The sequence below is a fragment of the Mytilus trossulus genome, chromosome 6 (assembly GCF_036588685.1).
Source record: "Mytilus trossulus isolate FHL-02 chromosome 6, PNRI_Mtr1.1.1.hap1, whole genome shotgun sequence".
Classification (NCBI taxonomy): Eukaryota; Metazoa; Mollusca; class Bivalvia; order Mytilida; family Mytilidae; genus Mytilus; species Mytilus trossulus.
In genome coordinates this window covers 6,892,958-6,911,325 of record NC_086378.1, presented here as the reverse complement: position 1 = coordinate 6,911,325, position 18,368 = coordinate 6,892,958, and the positions used below count along the sequence as shown (strand labels likewise).

At 32.9% G+C, this 18,368-nt stretch overlaps 1 protein-coding gene across 7 annotated transcripts in view; it reads right to left on the bottom strand.

The window, feature by feature from the left end:
* LOC134720678 (F-actin-uncapping protein LRRC16A-like) overlaps nucleotides 1-18,368 on the bottom strand; it is a 73,396-nt gene that overhangs the window by 25,739 nt on the left and 29,289 nt on the right. For 3 of the 7 annotated variants that reach the window (XM_063583095.1, XM_063583097.1, XM_063583098.1), the window contains 14 exons: nucleotides 17,769-17,823; nucleotides 11,091-11,194; nucleotides 9,752-9,889; nucleotides 8,760-8,853; nucleotides 8,382-8,477; nucleotides 7,516-7,647; nucleotides 6,941-7,057; nucleotides 6,197-6,259; nucleotides 5,680-5,789; nucleotides 5,010-5,097; nucleotides 4,119-4,268; nucleotides 3,549-3,563; nucleotides 3,218-3,241; nucleotides 56-125 (listed from right to left, as the gene is read on the bottom strand). In XM_063583095.1, the coding sequence (XP_063439165.1) occupies nucleotides 56-125; nucleotides 3,218-3,241; nucleotides 3,549-3,563; nucleotides 4,119-4,268; nucleotides 5,010-5,097; nucleotides 5,680-5,789; nucleotides 6,197-6,259; nucleotides 6,941-7,057; nucleotides 7,516-7,647; nucleotides 8,382-8,477; nucleotides 8,760-8,853; nucleotides 9,752-9,889; nucleotides 11,091-11,194; nucleotides 17,769-17,823 (1,256 nt within the window). The remainder of the gene's footprint in view (nucleotides 1-55; nucleotides 126-3,217; nucleotides 3,242-3,548; nucleotides 3,564-4,118; nucleotides 4,269-5,009; nucleotides 5,098-5,679; nucleotides 5,790-6,196; nucleotides 6,260-6,940; nucleotides 7,058-7,515; nucleotides 7,648-8,381; nucleotides 8,478-8,759; nucleotides 8,854-9,751; nucleotides 9,890-11,090; nucleotides 11,195-17,768; nucleotides 17,824-18,368) is intronic. The other 4 variants (XM_063583096.1, XM_063583100.1, XM_063583099.1 and 1 more) reach the window with 2 other exon arrangements.

Genomic DNA, 18,368 nt, shown 5'->3' with positions numbered 1-18,368 from the left:
AATGAGGTTGTTTCCCTAATTTCTTTACTAAAACATTTCCATTCCGAATTCTTACCTATTACAGTTGGTGGTCTTTGTCTCCTGTTATTAACAGTTTTTCTCTTTGATGCAATGTTTGGTGTCTCCTGCAAAACAAATAAAATACACTTATTTATGTCGGTACATGCCCAATTGATCATTTTGAACAGACAAAAATAATAAAATAAAATCGATATCCAAATGGTTGTTATCGAATATAATTTCAAACTCTTTAATAGAAATATGCCAATTTATTTAATTATATCTTTTTATTATCGGTAAACAAAAGTTGGAAGCGAAATTCATTTCAACTTAAACAATCTCTAAAACATTTCAGAATTTTAAAATTTCCTAAAAACAAATTCAGGTATTCAGTACAGTTTGGTGTGCAAAGGATTACAAAAATAACTAAGGAATGGCAAGCTAAAATTCTAAAAATTAACTATAAAAAGCCTTGAATTTAGCTAAACAAAAGAATTAATCCAATAAATAAAGTTTTCTGAAAACTAAATAGGTAAAAAATCTGACTAGTTACTCTCATATATTAAAGTTTCTCAGCCTCACAGAAATTGTATATTTTTAAACGTTGCATGCTTTTCCATGTTTAAATGTGTACTTTAAGATATATTTTAAACTAGCTTAATTTTTTATAATGTTATTTTTACATAATATACTTCATAATATACCAGAACTTATAGATATAGGAAGATGTGGTGTGAGTGCCAATGAGACAACTCTCCATCCAAATAACAATTTAAAAATTAAACCATTATAGGTTAAAGTACGGCCTTCAACACGGAGCTTTGGCTCACACCGAACAACAAGCTATAAAGGGCCCCAAAATTACTAGTGTAGTATATTTAGTGTATAGTTTAGATATGAATGATCCTGTTCAGTATGAAAACAAAAAACAAAGAGGAAGGTACTGACTTTATGCCATGGAGCACATAGTCTTTGTTTAAGCCTCGGTCACACCTTACAGGATAGCTCGAACGGACGCCTAACGGATAAAAAAAATTTGACAATTTTTTTATCCGTTTGGAGTCCGTTGGTGTACTAACGGACACACGACGGACATTGAACGTACGTGAATCGGATACGTACCTGACAGAACGGACGTCGAACGTACATCCAACGGACGAGTACCAGATAAAACAGACATCTAACGGAAGCGTAACCGATAAAACGGATGAACAAAATATTCTGAAAATTAAAGGCAATAAACCATCTAAAAATTAAAGGCAATCAACCATGAGAAATTTCAATTGGCATTTGTCCGTTTTACATTCGGTAGGCATCTGTTTTATCCGTTATTCTTCCGTTAATGTCCGTTTCACATCCTTTCTATTCGTTAGGCGTCTGGTAGACGTCCGTTGGTGAATTGGTCTACCAGATCTCCAACGGATGCATAACAAACACGTAACGGATACAAAACGGTTGATTACCGTACAAAACGGATGCCTAACAGACGTTGAACGGACATTTTATCCGTTGGACGTCCGTTCAAAGTTTTGAACATGCTCAAAATTTTCCACCGAACAGAACGGACATCAACGGATAAAAAGGACGCCTAACAGATATGGACAGACGTCTAACGGATAAGAACGGACGTCTAATGGATAAGAAAGGACGTCTAACGGACATGAACGGATTGAAAAAAAGTTATCCGTTAGGTGTCCGTTCGAGCTATCCGGTAAGGTGTGACCGAGGCTTAAAAGGTTAATCATCGCACATTTGTTACTCTTTAATTTTTAATGTGCCACAAATATGCAAACTGTTATTCTATTGTCATGATAAAGTTCCATGCCTCAGACCAGCATTTGTTTGAGCACATAGAACATATAAATAACTAGAAGCATTCATAAGTTGAATAGTTAGGAATTATAAAACATTAATACATTTCTTTTTGAAACTAATAAGCAAAATCTTAAAGGTACGGTATACAAGTTACAGTTAAGCCAGGAGTGCATGATATGTCTGTTATCTTTATAAAATCCCTTTTTCGTGACAAAAACATCCGCGCAAATCATAAGAACCAAAGAAAGAATTGTCAAAATCCTAAGGAAATACCATTATATCAGTGGGTAGTCCAATACAAAAGACAACAAACTCAAATTTGTGTATGATACTGACAACAAAAAGTTTTATTTTTAAGTCGTTTCACAGCAATCTATTCCAGCTTACCAGTTATCCTATGACATTGAAAAAATCTTATGCATGCAGTGACAAAACTGAAGATTCCAATTAGAGTGAGATATATTTTGCCTATGTAACATACCGGTATATACATTGTATTACCTATGAAAACGTTCAAGATCATGTACAAAATACAAGGGAGCAGGCAAAATAATCTTCATGAACTCTTCTTAAATCATTAAAAAAATGATAAAAAAATAATAGAATCAAACATGTTACTTTGTGTCAAGTGGATGGTTTTGTGTACTGTATTCGGCCAGGTATAGTAGGCATTTGTGTATCATACACCCCCTCTCCCTCAGTCATGTAAATTCTAGTTCACTGTAAAAAAAGCTTTTGATAGGGAACTTATAAACCATCTATAATTAGTGAGTACCACCACACACATCCAACATTGATGTCAATTATAATCAATGTATAAATGGTGTAATCTATAATCAGGGAGTACCACCACACATAAACTCTGATGTTGTTTATAATCAGTCCCCACAACTCTCCCCCACTATAAATGGTGTCATAAACACTATCCCTTTGGTATCATATGCAAATGAGCACCTCAAACCCCCACTATAAATGGTGTCATCTATAACAAGTGAGTATTTCTATATATGGGTTAGAAATGATAATAAAACTGTAAGGATAGTTATGTAACACTGTAATAGCTCGTCAGTATATCATAAACTTACGACAGGTGTAGAGAAAAATAAAGTCAGACCAGGAGAAGACTGAACCATGCAATGAAATAAAATGAGACAGAAATAAAAGTCTTAACATACAGAATTAAATAAATAACAAAATACAACATTCTAAATGTAAACTTGGCTTTTTGTAGAAAAGAAAAATAAAGTTGTAGTTCATAAAGTATATAAATGTAGAGCAAATCGTAAACTTGTGTAATACTAGTTCATACATATTCATAAATTTTCATTCAAAGATTTCTTTTTCTTTTCATACAACAAGAATATTTTTTCTTAAGCTTGTGCACTCATAACTTATAACTTACTCCTGTATTCTTCGTGGGGGTTTGCTGTCACATAATATAAATTTATATTTTTGAAAATATTTTGAGTACATGATTTGAGTTTTATCTTGACATTTAACCAACATATTAAAATATATCACAAAAAATATTTATTACAAAAAAAAAAATATATATATACATCACACACAATGATCTTGCTAACCATTCTTCAGATAAATTGATCTAAGTGTAGCTCTGTATATACATTTTATTTAACCTTCATTTTATCTGTTAGATATAACAGCTGTTTGATTAGAAGTATCAAGATGCATTAAAGTTTCTTCTCATGCTGGAGCTGTTAAGTTTATCATACCTTATTTGGTCGTAGCTTAAACAAGAAAATACACATAACCAACCAGAATTGATTTCTATAACCCAGAAGTAGATGTTTTTTGAAATTCTTCTTAAACAAATAATGTGGGTGAGTTAAATAACTATACAATATAGCTTTGAGCTTTTAAAAATCAATCATATGCTGTCAATTACGACAGACTTTATATAGCTTGGTCTTTGGAGGTCTTTTGATTATATTTTTCATTAATATTCAACCTACATCTTCTTAATATTTTTATATTAAAAAAATATGATAATTAATGCTTCATTTTAGAACTAATGCAAATCACTGCCTAGAAGATAAAAGAGCTGAAATATACCAAAGGTATGTTCAAAAACTTATAAATCTAAGTTCTTTCTTATAATTATTCAACACGATTCAATATGTGGGAATGGTCAATAATCTAATTTCTGAGACCAATTTATGAACGTCTGTACAGTAATTTATGCCTCATGGAAAAAAAATCTGAGCATACTCCATGGGTGTCATCTAACTTTCAAGGAACTGATCTCAAATCCCAAACAATAATATCCTTTGTACAATACTTACAGCAGGAGAACTGTCAGACGATTTGGAATCCATTGATTTTAGATCATCTATATTGTCTTTCTCCTGTTTATCTCCCTTCTCTGTCTCTTTTATCTCTTCTTTCTTTACTGGTCTTCCTTGCTTACTCTTTTCCAGGTTCAAATGATTTGTCTAAAAGTAATAAGTAATACCAATAAAATAAGGGATCTATTTTTTTCTTATACATAATCATGTCTTGAAAACTTATATTTCTTATGCCAGAAATTTAACTGTATGCATGAATTTTTGGTTCAAATAATTTATTGTTCCCAAAATTATTTTTATTCTGTTGATTACATGAATTTAACAAAAATATTATGCAGTTTTATTAAATAACTGTCAGAAATTTTGCTCTTTTGTGAATGTGCACATTTTTTTATACAGTTACTTCTGTTTTAAACATTAAGAAAATATCACACTTCATTTTTTTTTTATTTTGAGAAAAAAACAGTTTTGCCTAGGAAACCACTGATTTAAATGACATAATTGGCAATACTGAGTTATTTGAACAGTTATTAATAAACAATTTAGTCATCAATTGTCTAGCAAATTTTGTGAGCAGAATATACATCTGGCCTGCATTTACACAAATGTTCAATTTAAGTCATAAGATATTTTGTGCCAGGGTTTTAAAGTTAATTTACTGTGGATTCATTATTATTCGTTCGATACCAATTTTCGTGGATTTCATGGCTACAGTAGAACCATGAATTCAAATGTTCAAAAATTAAAATTTTTCTTTAAAAATATATTCAGACTTTGCCAAAACCAGGAAATTAGATATCTGTGAATATGCAAGTTTTCCTCAAACCACGAAAATTAATATCCATGAAAATAAACAAATCCACAGTAGTTGATGAAATATTATATTACCAGTTTTTTATGACTTGAGGATAAGTTTTCTATCACAGCATCTATAACTCTATCTGATATATGGGCTGCTACTGCCAGGTTCAGTTCACTGGAAATAATCCATTAATACAGATATTATGTTCATACACTCATACATTATATTTTTCAATTTTACTTAGTATCGTCTCAAAGGGGGTCTCATTGGGGGGTTCCGATCCCGGATCCCGCTTACTGTTTTGTTATATTCCCATATCCCGCTTACACTATATGCGTAAGCAATTCTTATTTTTTTGTCATTTCCCGGGTCCCGCAAGACCTCATTTCCCGTTTTCATGACACAATAATTTGACTTTCACGTTTCACGCTTACGAAAAATCGGCAATCCCGCGTCATGCTTAGACCCCAATGAGACCCACCTCAAAGATCAAACTGAAGGGTAATAAAATTTACAAAGAGAAAAAATCATAAAAGCATATTTCAACCTCCATATTTAAACTTTCTAGGTTAGTTGTATAAGCTTCAAAAACAAGATATTAAAATATATAAATGAAAATCAGGAACGGAAAAATACTCTTCACTTTAGTACTTCACCAATTAAACATTTTTCATATCAATTTGTAAGAAATATTATTTCCTTCTATGTTAGATGAAAATAATTTGACATTAATTACTTCTGTTGTAAATTGTTTACCTTATTTTATTAAAGACGTCCATTTCTATAACATTTAATGTGTGTGTGGCAAAGTCTTCTGGTAGACTGCTCTTCTTGTGACATCCACTATTTAATTCTGTAGAAAATTCCTGTCAGAACAAAAATAAAATGTGTATAGTATATCATGAAAAAAGTTAGTATTTTTTTTACATTTCTTTTTTACATTTTTTTATTGTAATATCATATCAAAATTGAACTATTATCTTCAAAATTAATATTATTTTTTTCAATATAAAATGTTTCTTTACTTTTGTTTAAATTCATTGTATTGAAATGAAATAAATCATTTTAGTATCTAATGGTATATCATAAAGATTATCTCCCTGTTTTAAGGGTTAATTAAAATGACAGTATACCATGGCCATTATCTATGAATTTCTGGTAATATGTTACACACAATACTTATGGAAAAGCAATTTGAAATCGTTATTTTCATCTCGCAATTAAACTCAAGCTTCAATTCATAATAAATATAGTAAGTATATGTATGGCTTACCTTATCTTTGGTTATGGCAGTAAATTGTTTGGTTGTACATTCTAACATGTCTTCAACTGTTTTCTGTAAATAATGAGAAGATGGATGTGATGGAACATTTATGGCAAACCTTCATTTAAATTGAGAATAGAAAAAGGGAATATGTCAAAGAGACAATAGATATATCTTGAATAAGTATTTAAGAAGTCAGTATTGTAAAATTAATATGCCAACATTTTTAAAAGTTTTTTTGTGTTTCTGTTTCTAATATTTGTTTTTCTTTCATTGCTTTGTACATAAATGAGACTGTTTGTTTTCTCATTTGAATTGTTTAACATTTGTGACTTTTTTACTTTGCAGAACAGGTTTTTCTCATTGTTAAAGGCTGTATTATGACTTTGTTAACTTCAATATCATTTGGTCTCTAGCATTGTTTTTTCCTAGGCAATAATACCACATCTTCTTTTTTTCATAACAAGAAGTAACCTTTGAGAAGATATAAAGATATCTTTAAAGAAAATAATATGAAGCCATGATCTTATTAACTCCAGCCTTTATGACTGAAAACCAGAACTAGGTAAATGATTAAAATACTATTGCTCTGTTAAAAATTGTTCTGCCAGCCTGCTGTAGGCCTTTTTGTTAGAATTTTCAAAAACTGACATGGTCCTTTCACTGAATTAAATTGCAGAAAATTTTAAATCATTTTCCTACAAAAAAACAAATAGTAATCCTTCTTTACATTTACATATAATATATACCAACCTTCATTTGATTATCCAGAACTTTCTTCAGGTCATCTGAGAGTTCCTTGAGACGTTTACCTACTGGGTTATCTTCCCCTGTTGATTTATCTGCTACATCTTGTAACTGAGGCAGAAGCTAAATGTAAAAATGTTTCAAATCATTCAATGGTCGTAATTAAACATAAAATATATATAAATATCTTAACTGATAAGGAATGGAAACTTCTGAAATTTTTTCTCAAAAAACTAAATATATACTATCAATATACCTTAAAAAATCTATTAAGCCCAAAAGCTTTAAAAATAAACTACAAAAATTTGAGTTCTCATCAGATAAGAAAATAGTTATCATTACTGTGGATTCATTTATATTCGTTGGATACCAATTTTTGTGGATTTCGTTGGTACAGGAGAACCACAAATTCAAATGTTCAACGAATGACAAATTTTCTAAAGGAATGAGTGTCGACTTTGCCAAAACCACGAAATTAAATATCCATGAATATTAATTTTTCTTCAAACCACAACAATTGGTACGCGCAAAAATAAATGAATCCACAGTATATAATTGTACATCGATGAGTTATATCTTACAAGTTGTGAAGTATTTGCATCTTTAACAAAGCCATTGGCTACATCTATGTCTTGTTGATAATCATCAACTGATGGGGTCATCTGTAAAGCATTTACTGTGTCCTGGACTTGTACAACCAATCGGTCAACCATCTACAATAAAATTTATCTACACTTAGTAAGATCTTGTAAAATCAAAGATGTCAATAATGTAAATGCAGTCATATGTGTAAGTACTGTAATTGTAGTCAGATGTGTCAGTAATGTAATTGTTATCAAATGTTTCAGTTCTATAATTGTAATGAAATGTGTTAGTACTGTAAATTGTAATGAAATGTGACACATGTATTTGTAGACAAATGTGTCGGTAAAGTAATTGCAATGAAATGTGTCATTACTGTTATTGTAATGAAATGTGTCGGTAATGTAATTGTAATGAAACATGTCAGTAATGTAATTGTAATGAAATGTGTCAGTAATGTTATTGTAATGAAATATGTCAGTAATGTAATTGTAGTCAAATGTGTTCGTAATGTAATTGTTTTCATTATTCAGCAATATTATTGTAATCAAAATAAGAACATTACAAAGTGAAATTGTAAAATGAGATTAAGAAAAGATTTTTTTTATTTAAGTCACCAATTTTTCTTTATCTACTACAAAAGACTTATTCATTTGTTTAAAGCATTTGTTATTTGCATATATATATGCATGCTATTTTGGCATTTTTATTGTTTGGTGCTTTTTACTTATACTGCATATAATGCAAAAAAAAATAGGCATTTTTACAACACCCACATTTGTGGTTCAAATATACATTTCATAAAAACTAGTACCATGTAGGTCATGATAAATCCTTAGTAACTCATTTCTTAGAATATTCTTACCTGTTGTGTAGAGCTAAGATAACACCCTTGTATTTTATAATCCCTATTGACCAGGTATTTCTGTGGACTGTGGTTTCTTTGTAACAGTGCCTCAATCTACAATCATTATATAACATAACTGACACAAATGTCAAATCAAATATTTGAAGTATAATGTTTTTCTGAAGTTGGCACAAAGAATCAATTTTATAAATAATTTTCCTGTTTTAATATAACCAGAATGTTATAAACCTTTTAAAATTCTACAAAGAAAAAACAAAGTGTATCACTTATAACAAATCAAAATTACTTTGAACACAGAAAATATGCAAATTATTCTTACATACATAACTAAAGAACAGTCTATCCCACCACACAATGTGCTAAGATAGAACTTACCCTCTGTATTGCTGCCTCAGTTTTCTCAGGATTTCTTTGTTGAGCCAGAACCATATCATTTACTGGGGTAGGCATTTTCTTCATTGTGAAATTCCTTTAAGAATGATAAGTGATTCATACATAAGTCTTACCTTTTAGTATGGATTTCAAATTTAAATAAGAGACAATACAAATCTATCTTACTTTTTACTTCTCCAAATAGTAAATAATGAAAGTCCTGTTGTATATTTTGATTTTAACTTATGTAGACATTAAATATTCTACTCTTTTCAATGTAAAATTAAAGAAAGAAGGCTTTAGTTTAAGATGCATGACTTTTTTATTAGTTGTTTGTGAATTTTAACTAGCTGTCAGAAACTGTGAGTACTCTCAGATCTGTACTTATTGTCTTTTTGTTGGTGGAATGTATAAGTACCCGGCCACATCCACTTGTATTTTAATTCTTCTGATGAGATAAGTCTTTTTCAAATGATTTTTATAGTTCGTTCTTATGTTGTACTGTAACATCACTGTCCCAGGTAAGTGGAGGTTGGGATCCTGCTAACATGTTTAACCTCGCCACATTCTGTATGTATGTATGTGTCTGTACCAAATCAGGAGCCTATAATTCAGTGGTTGTCTTGTTTGTTTATGTGTTTCATATTTGTTTTTTGTTCGCTCTTTGTACATAGATTAGGGCTTTAGTTTTCTTATTTGAATTGTTTTATATTGTTATAGCATGGCCTTTTATAGCTGACTATGTGGTATCGACTTTGCTCATTGTTGAAGGCTATAAAGTGATCTATAGTTGTCAATTTTTGTGTAATTTGGTCTCTTGTGGAGAATTGTCTCATTGGCAATCATACCATATCTTCTTTTTTATATTGGCATGTTGGTTTTATCAAAACAAAAAAATAAAATAGCATTATATTTTTATATTACTTTTCCAATGTATAAATATATCATCTTTTAATATTCTAACATAGAAGTATAATACAGTCACAGTGACTTACTTTTCTAGAGCATCAGCAACATCTTCAAATCCTTGTGAAGTGACACCATTCTTGTCCCAGATAATGGTCTTTAGTTTGTTGTTTATCTGTAAAGCTTTACTTAACATTCTAGCACCAAAATCTCCAAACTGATTGCCACTGTAATTAAAATTCATTTTACAATTTAACTTAAAATCAGATATACACAGATGTATACAGTGAACATGGTCATGTCATTGACAAAAAATTCATAATGTTTTACATGAGAGCCTTACAAACAAAGTAGAGAGCCGTGGTGTAGTGGTTAGTGCATCGGACTACTAACACAAAGGTTCCTGGTTGGATACCCGTTCGGGATGAAAATTTCAGGAACTCAGTTTTCGGCTCTCCCTTGACACCATTCGCGAGTATGGTCTTGAGGAAACGATGATAGTCCGTCGGAAGGGGACGATAAATGACTGACCCGTGTTAAGAGAGAGCCATATCTCTTGCACGTTAAAGACACCCTTGTAGATTTCGAAAAAGAGTAGGCTAATGCCCCTACAAGGCAGCACTTGCACCCGCAAAGTGGAAAGGGATTTATATAAGTTGCAAAACTTGTTTCCCAATCCACTATAAATAAATATGTTTAAACTAAACTAAATTAAACTAAAGTAGATTTTCTGTATTCTATTACCAATGGGAAACATTACCATTTTTAGCATATAAAAAGCACTTTTTCCTTTGTAATGTTCTGGAAATATTTTCTTTGACTGTATTTGTATGTCTCAGATTTTAAGAACTGTAAATACTTTTTCTAAAGCTACAATATATGTAAGCTTCAATTTGATTTGATAATGTAACCAATTTTCATGGTTTCAATTCTGAATTGATGCTATAAAGACATATGTGCAAGTGCAGATGACATATGACAGATTTTATATCAAGTTTGATTTGACATTGTTTTCTGTCATGGAGATAACTGTCTTGTATTTTAAGCTCTGACAACATCAATCATTGATTTGATGGTCACAAATACTGGTTAACTGGCTCCGATAACACGACACCAGTAAACTTAAATGGCAACCATGAAATCACCAATTGATGCTGTCAGACCTTAAAATACAACACAGTTATCTCCTACATAGCACTATGTGTACTGGTAATCATATAACTTGTACTACTTATGAATCAGTTAAGATAAAACCTACTCTTTCTTGTAATGCTGAGATTTTAACTAGTTTTGACTCAATTGCTTGCTTGGTATAAAATTATTTTATCATCTTGCATACTGAATAAAGATCCAGTTTGTGTCTGCTTATTGATGTTCTATCTTGTAAGATTAAGTGCCAATTACCGACTCTTTTAAATATTTACTCACCTTATATCTAGTTCTGTAAGAGACCCATTACTGCCTAAAGCATTGATGACCAGTGATATATGATGTTTAAGTTTGGAGTCGGCCAGAGACAATGATTCCAAATCCTACAATGTTATATTATTTTGTACACATATAAAAACTGTCGTAACAAGATATTTCACTAATAAAATAAAGTACTAAATATTTATAACAAGTAGTTGCCACATTCTGTATGTGACTGTCCCTAGTCAAGAATATGTAGTTCAGTTGTTACAGATGGTTTATGTCTAGGGACAGTCAAGAATATGTAGTTCAGTTGTTACAGATGGTTTATGTCTAGGGACAGTCAAGAATATGTAGTTCAGTTGTTACAGATGGTTTATGTCTAGGGACAGTCAAGTATAGGTAGTTCAGTTGTTACAGATGGTTTATGTCTAGGGACAGTCAAGTATATGTAGTTCAGTTGTTACAGATGGTTTATGTCTAGGGACAGTCAAGTATAGGTAGTTCAGTTGTTACAGATGGTTTATGTCTAGGGACAGTCAAGAATATGTAGTTCAGTTGTTACAGATGGTTTATGTCTAGGGACAGTCAAGTATAGGTAGTTCAGTTGTTACAGATGGTTTATGTCTAGGGACAGTCAAGAATATGTAGTTCAGTTGTTACAGATGGTTTATGTCTAGGGACAGTCAAGTATAGGTAGTTCAGTTGTTACAGATGGTTTATGTCTAGGGACAGTCAAGAATATGTAGTTCAGTTGTTACAGATGGTTTATGTCTAGGGACAGTCAAGAATATGTAGTTCAGTTGTTACAGATGGTTTATGTCTAGGGACAGTCAAGTATAGGTAGTTCAGTTGTTACAGATGGTTTATGTCTAGGGACAGTCAAGAATATGTAGTTCAGTTGTTACAGATGGTTTATGTCTAGGGACAGTCAAGTATAGGTAGTTCAGTTGTTACAGATGGTTTATGTCTAGGGACAGTCAAGTATAGGTAGTTCAGTTGTTACAGATGGTTTATGTCTAGGGACAGTCAAGAATATGTAGTTCAGTTGTTACAGATGGTTTATGTCTAGGGACAGTCAAGAATATGTAGTTCAGTTGTTACAGATGGTTTATGTCTAGGGACAGTCAAGTATATGTAGTTCAGTTGTTACAGATGGTTTATGTCTAGGGACAGTCAAGAATATGTAGTTCAGTTGTTACAGATGGTTTATGTCTAGGGACAGTCAAGAATATGTAGTTCAGTTGTTACAGATGGTTTATGTCTAGGGACAGTCAAGAATATGTAGTTCAGTTGTTACAGATGGTTTATGTCTAGGGACAGTCAAGAATATGTAGTTCAGTTGTTACAGATGGTTTATGTCTAGGGACAGAAGTATAGGTAGTTCAGTTGTTACAGATGGTTTATGTCTAGGGACAGTCAAGAATATGTAGTTCAGTTGTTAAAGATGGTTTATGTCTAGGGACAGTCAAGAATATGTAGTTCAGTTGTTACAGATGGTTTATGTCTAGGGACAGTCAAGTATATGTAGTTCAGTTGTTACAGATGGTTTATGTCTAGGGACAGTCAAGAATATGTAGTTCAGTTGTTACAGATGGTTTATGTCTAGGGACAGTCAAGAATATGTAGTTCAGTTGTTACAGATGGTTTATGTCTAGGGACAGTCAAGAATATGTAGTTCAGTTGTTACAGATGGTTTATGTCTAGGGACAGTCAAGAATATGTAGTTCAGTTGTTACAGATGGTTTATGTCTAGGGACAGTCAAGTATAGGTAGTTCAGTTGTTACAGATGGTTTATGTCTAGGGACAGTCAAGTATAGGTAGTTCAGTTGTTACAGATGGTTTATGTCTAGGGACAGTCAAGAATATGTAGTTCAGTTGTTACAGATGGTTTATGTCTAGGGACAGTCAAGAATATGTAGTTCAGTTGTTACAGATGGTTTATGTCTAGGGACAGTCAAGTATATGTAGTTCAGTTGTTACAGATGGTTTATGTCTAGGGACAGTCAAGAATATGTAGTTCAGTTGTTACAGATGGTTTATGTCTAGGGACAGTCAAGTATAGGTAGTTCAGTTGTTACAGATGGTTTATGTCTAGGGACAGTCAAGTATAGGTAGTTCAGTTGTTACAGATGGTTTATGTCTAGGGACAGTCAAGAATATGTAGTTCAGTTGTTACAGATGGTTTATGTCTAGGGACAGTCAAGAATATGTAGTTCAGTTGTTACAGATGGTTTATGTCTAGGGACAGTCAAGAATAGGTAGTTCAGTTGTTACAGATGGTTTATGTCTAGGGACAGTCAAGAATATGTAGTTCAGTTGTTACAGATGGTTTATGTCTAGGGACAGTCAAGTATAGGTAGTTCAGTTGTTACAGATGGTTTATGTCTAGGGACAGTCAAGAATATGTAGTTCAGTTGTTACAGATGGTTTATGTCTAGGGACAGTCAAGAATATATAGTTCAGTTGTTACAGATGGTTTATGTCTAGGGACAGTCAAGTATAGGTAGTTCAGTTGTTACAGATGGTTTATGTCTAGGGACAGTCAAGAATATGTAGTTCAGTTGTTACAGATGGTTTATGTCTAGGGACAGTCAAGTATATGTAGTTCAGTTGTTACAGATGGTTTATGTCTAGGGACAGTCAAGTATAGGTAGTTCAGTTGTTACAGATGGTTTATGTCTAGGGACAGTCAAGAATATGTAGTTCAGTTGTTACAGATGGTTTATGTCTAGGGACAGTCAAGTATATGTAGTTCAGTTGTTACAGATGGTTTATGTCTAGGGACAGTCAAGTATAGGTAGTTCAGTTGTTACAGATGGTTTATGTCTAGGGACAGTCAAGAATATGTAGTTCAGTTGTTACAGATGGTTTATGTCTAGGGACAGTCAAGTATAGGTAGTTCAGTTGTTACAGATGGTTTATGTCTAGGGACAGTCAAGAATATGTAGTTCAGTTGTTACAGATGGTTTATGTCTAGGGACAGTCAAGTATATGTAGTTCAGTTGTTACAGATGGTTTATGTCTAGGGACAGTCAAGTATATGTAGTTCAGTTGTTACAGATGGTTTATGTCTAGGGACAGTCAAGTATAGGTAGTTCAGTTGTTACAGATGGTTTATGTCTAGGGACAGTCAAGAATATGTAGTTCAGTTGTTACAGATGGTTTATGTCTAGGGACAGTCAAGTATATGTAGTTCAGTTGTTACAGATGGTTTATGTCTAGGGACAGTCAAGTATATGTAGTTCAGTTGTTACAGATGGTTTATGTCTAGGGACAGTCAAGAATATGTAGTTCAGTTGTTACAGATGGTTTATGTCTAGGGACAGTCAAGTATATGTAGTTCAGTTGTTACAGATGGTTTATGTCTAGGGACAGTCAAGTATAGGTAGTTCAGTTGTTACAGATGGTTTATGTCTAGGGACAGTCAAGAATATGTAGTTCAGTTGTTACAGATGGTTTATGTCTAGGGACAGTCAAGTATAGGTAGTTCAGTTGTTACAGATGGTTTATGTCTAGGGACAGTCAAGTATAGGTAGTTCAGTTGTTACAGATGGTTTATGTCTAGGGACAGTCAAGAATATGTAGTTCAGTTGTTACAGATGGTTTATGTCTAGGGACAGAAGTATAGGTAGTTCAGTTGTTACAGATGGTTTATGTCTAGGGACAGTCAAGTATAGGTAGTTCAGTTGTTACAGATGGTTTATGTCTAGGGACAGTCAAGAATATGTAGTTCAGTTGTTACAGATGGTTTATGTCTAGGGACAGTCAAGAATATGTAGTTCAGTTGTTAAAGATGGTTTATGTCTAGGGACAGTCAAGTATATGTAGTTCAGTTGTTACAGATGGTTTATGTCTAGGGACAGTCAAGTATAGGTAGTTCAGTTGTTACAGATGGTTTATGTCTAGGGACAGTCAAGAATATGTAGTTCAGTTGTTACAGATGGTTTATGTCTAGGGACAGTCAAGTATAGGTAGTTCAGTTGTTACAGATGGTTTATGTCTAGGGACAGTCAAGTATAGGTAGTTCAGTTGTTACAGATGGTTTATGTCTAGGGACAGTCAAGAATATGTAGTTCAGTTGTTACAGATGGTTTATGTCTAGGGACAGTCAAGTATATGTAGTTCAGTTGTTACAGATGGTTTATGTCTAGGGACAGTCAAGTATATGTAGTTCAGTTGTTACAGATGGTTTATGTCTAGGGACAGTCAAGAATATGTAGTTCAGTTGTTACAGATGGTTTATGTCTAGGGACAGTCAAGTATAGGTAGTTCAGTTGTTACAGATGGTTTATGTCTAGGGACAGTCAAGAATATGTAGTTCAGTTGTTACAGATGGTTTATGTCTAGGGACAGTCAAGTATATGTAGTTCAGTTGTTACAGATGGTTTATGTCTAGGGACAGTCAAGAATATGTAGTTCAGTTGTTACAGATGGTTTATGTCTAGGGACAGTCAAATATAGGTAGTTCAGTTGTTACAGATGGTTTATGTCTAGGGACAGTCAAGAATATGTAGTTCAGTTGTTACAGATGGTTTATGTCTAGGGACAGTCAAGTATAGGTAGTTCAGTTGTTACAGATGGTTTATGTCTAGGGACAGTCAAGTATAGGTAGTTCAGTTGTTACAGATGGTTTATGTCTAGGGACAGTCAAGTATAGGTAGTTCAGTTGTTACAGATGGTTTATGTCTAGGGACAGTCAAGTATAGGTAGTTCAGTTGTTACAGATGGTTTATGTCTAGGGACAGTCAAGAATATGTAGTTCAGTTGTTACAGATGGTTTATGTCTAGGGACAGTCAAGTATAGGTAGTTCAGTTGTTACAGATGGTTTATGTCTAGGGACAGTCAAGAATATGTAGTTCAGTTGTTACAGATGGTTTATGTCTAGGGACAGTCAAGTATATGTAGTTCAGTTGTTACAGATGGTTTATGTCTAGGGACAGTCAAGAATATGTAGTTCAGTTGTTACAGATGGTTTATGTCTAGGGACAGTCAAGTATAGGTAGTTCAGTTGTTACAGATGGTTTATGTCTAGGGACAGTCAAGTATAGGTAGTTCAGTTGTTACAGATGGTTTATGTCTAGGGACAGTCAAGAATATGTAGTTCAGTTGTTACAGATGGTTTATGTCTAGGGACAGTCAAGTATAGGTAGTTCAGTTGTTACAGATGGTTTATGTCTAGGGACAGTCAAGAATATGTAGTTCAGTTGTTACAGATGGTTTATGTCTAGGGACAGTCAAGTATAGGTAGTTCAGTTGTTACAGATGGTTTATGTCTAGGGACAGTCAAGTATAGGTAGTTCAGTTGTTACAGATGGTTTATGTCTAGGGACAGTCAAGAATATGTAGTTCAGTTGTTACAGATGGTTTATGTCTAGGGACAGTCAAGTATAGGTAGTTCAGTTGTTACAGATGGTTTATGTCTAGGGACAGTCAAGTATAGGTAGTTCAGTTGTTACAGATGGTTTATGTCTAGGGACAGTCAAGAATATGTAGTTCAGTTGTTACAGATGGTTTATGTCTAGGGACAGTCAAGTATAGGTAGTTCAGTTGTTACAGATGGTTTATGTCTAGGGACAGTCAAGTATATGTAGTTCAGTTGTTACAGATGGTTTATGTCTAGGGACAGTCAAGAATATGTAGTTCAGTTGTTACAGATGGTTTATGTCTAGGGACAGTCAAGTATAGGTAGTTCAGTTGTTACAGATGGTTTATGTCTAGGGACAGTCAAGTATAGGTAGTTCAGTTGTTACAGATGGTTTATGTCTAGGGACAGTCAAGTATATGTAGTTCAGTTGTTACAGATGGTTTATGTCTAGGGACAGTCAAGAATATGTAGTTCAGTTGTTACAGATGGTTTATGTCTGTCTTATTTGTTTTTGTTAATTGTGATGTTATAAATAAGGTAGTTATTTTTCTTGTTTGAATTGTTTTAAATTTTTCATTAGGCCTTTTATAGCTGACTATTCAGTACAAGTTTTACTCAGTGTTAAAGGCCAAACCGTTGCCATTAATTGTTTACATCCACTTTCATACCTGCCAACTTTTCAAAATGCCCATGGGGTTTTGCGTGCAAGATGGTTGTCATAGTCCTAAAAAACCTTAAAGGGGGCCTTTAATTACATTCTAATGTTGTTTTTTGGCTTCTTCCTACATTTACCGGTATAGCCTTAAGTCATTGTAAAAGGGACTGTTTTGTTTAAAATTATGGACAAAATTGCCTTTTCAAAATTTCAATTTGGGAGCCTCCATGGGGAAAATCTGAACTCTGGTGGATAGTTGTCTCATTGGCAATCATAACATATCTCCTTATTTTCATATTTGCGGCAAGGTATTTCTATTACAAACTAGAGAAAAAAATAAACCTACTTGGGAGAATCCTCTTCTATCAAAGACAAAATGCTAAAGCATAGAATATAGTACATGCCAATACGCATAATTAACAGTGCCTGGTGATGTTTCAAAGCCTTACTGGTTTTGGTCCAAAAAGTACCTTCATCAGAGCAGAATGGTGAAATTTGTTTGGAGCTAATGTGTTTAGAGATCCCTTATGTCAGTACCCCATTCCTATATTGCCCAAAGATAAAATGCTACTTTATATGTACATGAATCATTATATAGAAATAAGTTATCTCTCCTCTACTGTTATAGAAGCCAACCCTTAATACAGGAAGTATTGGTCAAGTTAACTTACACAATCCTCATCCTGTATGAGTTGTACTATTCCATCTAAAACTGTCGGTAATTGTCTGAAAATACAAAACTTAAAACATGTAGAGAATTCAATGTTTTCTTGAATTACTATGTTTGAATATATTTACTGATGTATAAAACTGATAATCATTATAACCAGCTCTTTATACTACGGTAGTAAGGGCTGTTCAAATCAAAGCCTGAAAGGCTGTAAAAGCAATTGCTGCCATGTTTATGTTTTGGGGACTTTTTTTCATCCACATATATTTAAGAATTAAACATGACAGGAGTGTTGTCTAGTGAGAATTAAGAAGGTTTTAACTTTATATCAATTAAAGACTTTAGCAGAAAGTCATTTGTAATATGTTTTATATTTCACAAGGAGACAACACGTTTACCAGGCTAAAGTTGGGGTCAAATATACATGTGCTGAAACATATAACTCCAAGAGAAATTATTATGGATTATCCCCTAGTAGTGTTTGTAACTGGGCAATAATTTCCTGTATTGATTTAATTTTCAAAATTAATTTAAATTTAACACTTCAGTTAAAACATTTCATTTTCAACCGTTTCCCGACGCAAATGTTGAAAAAGGGAAA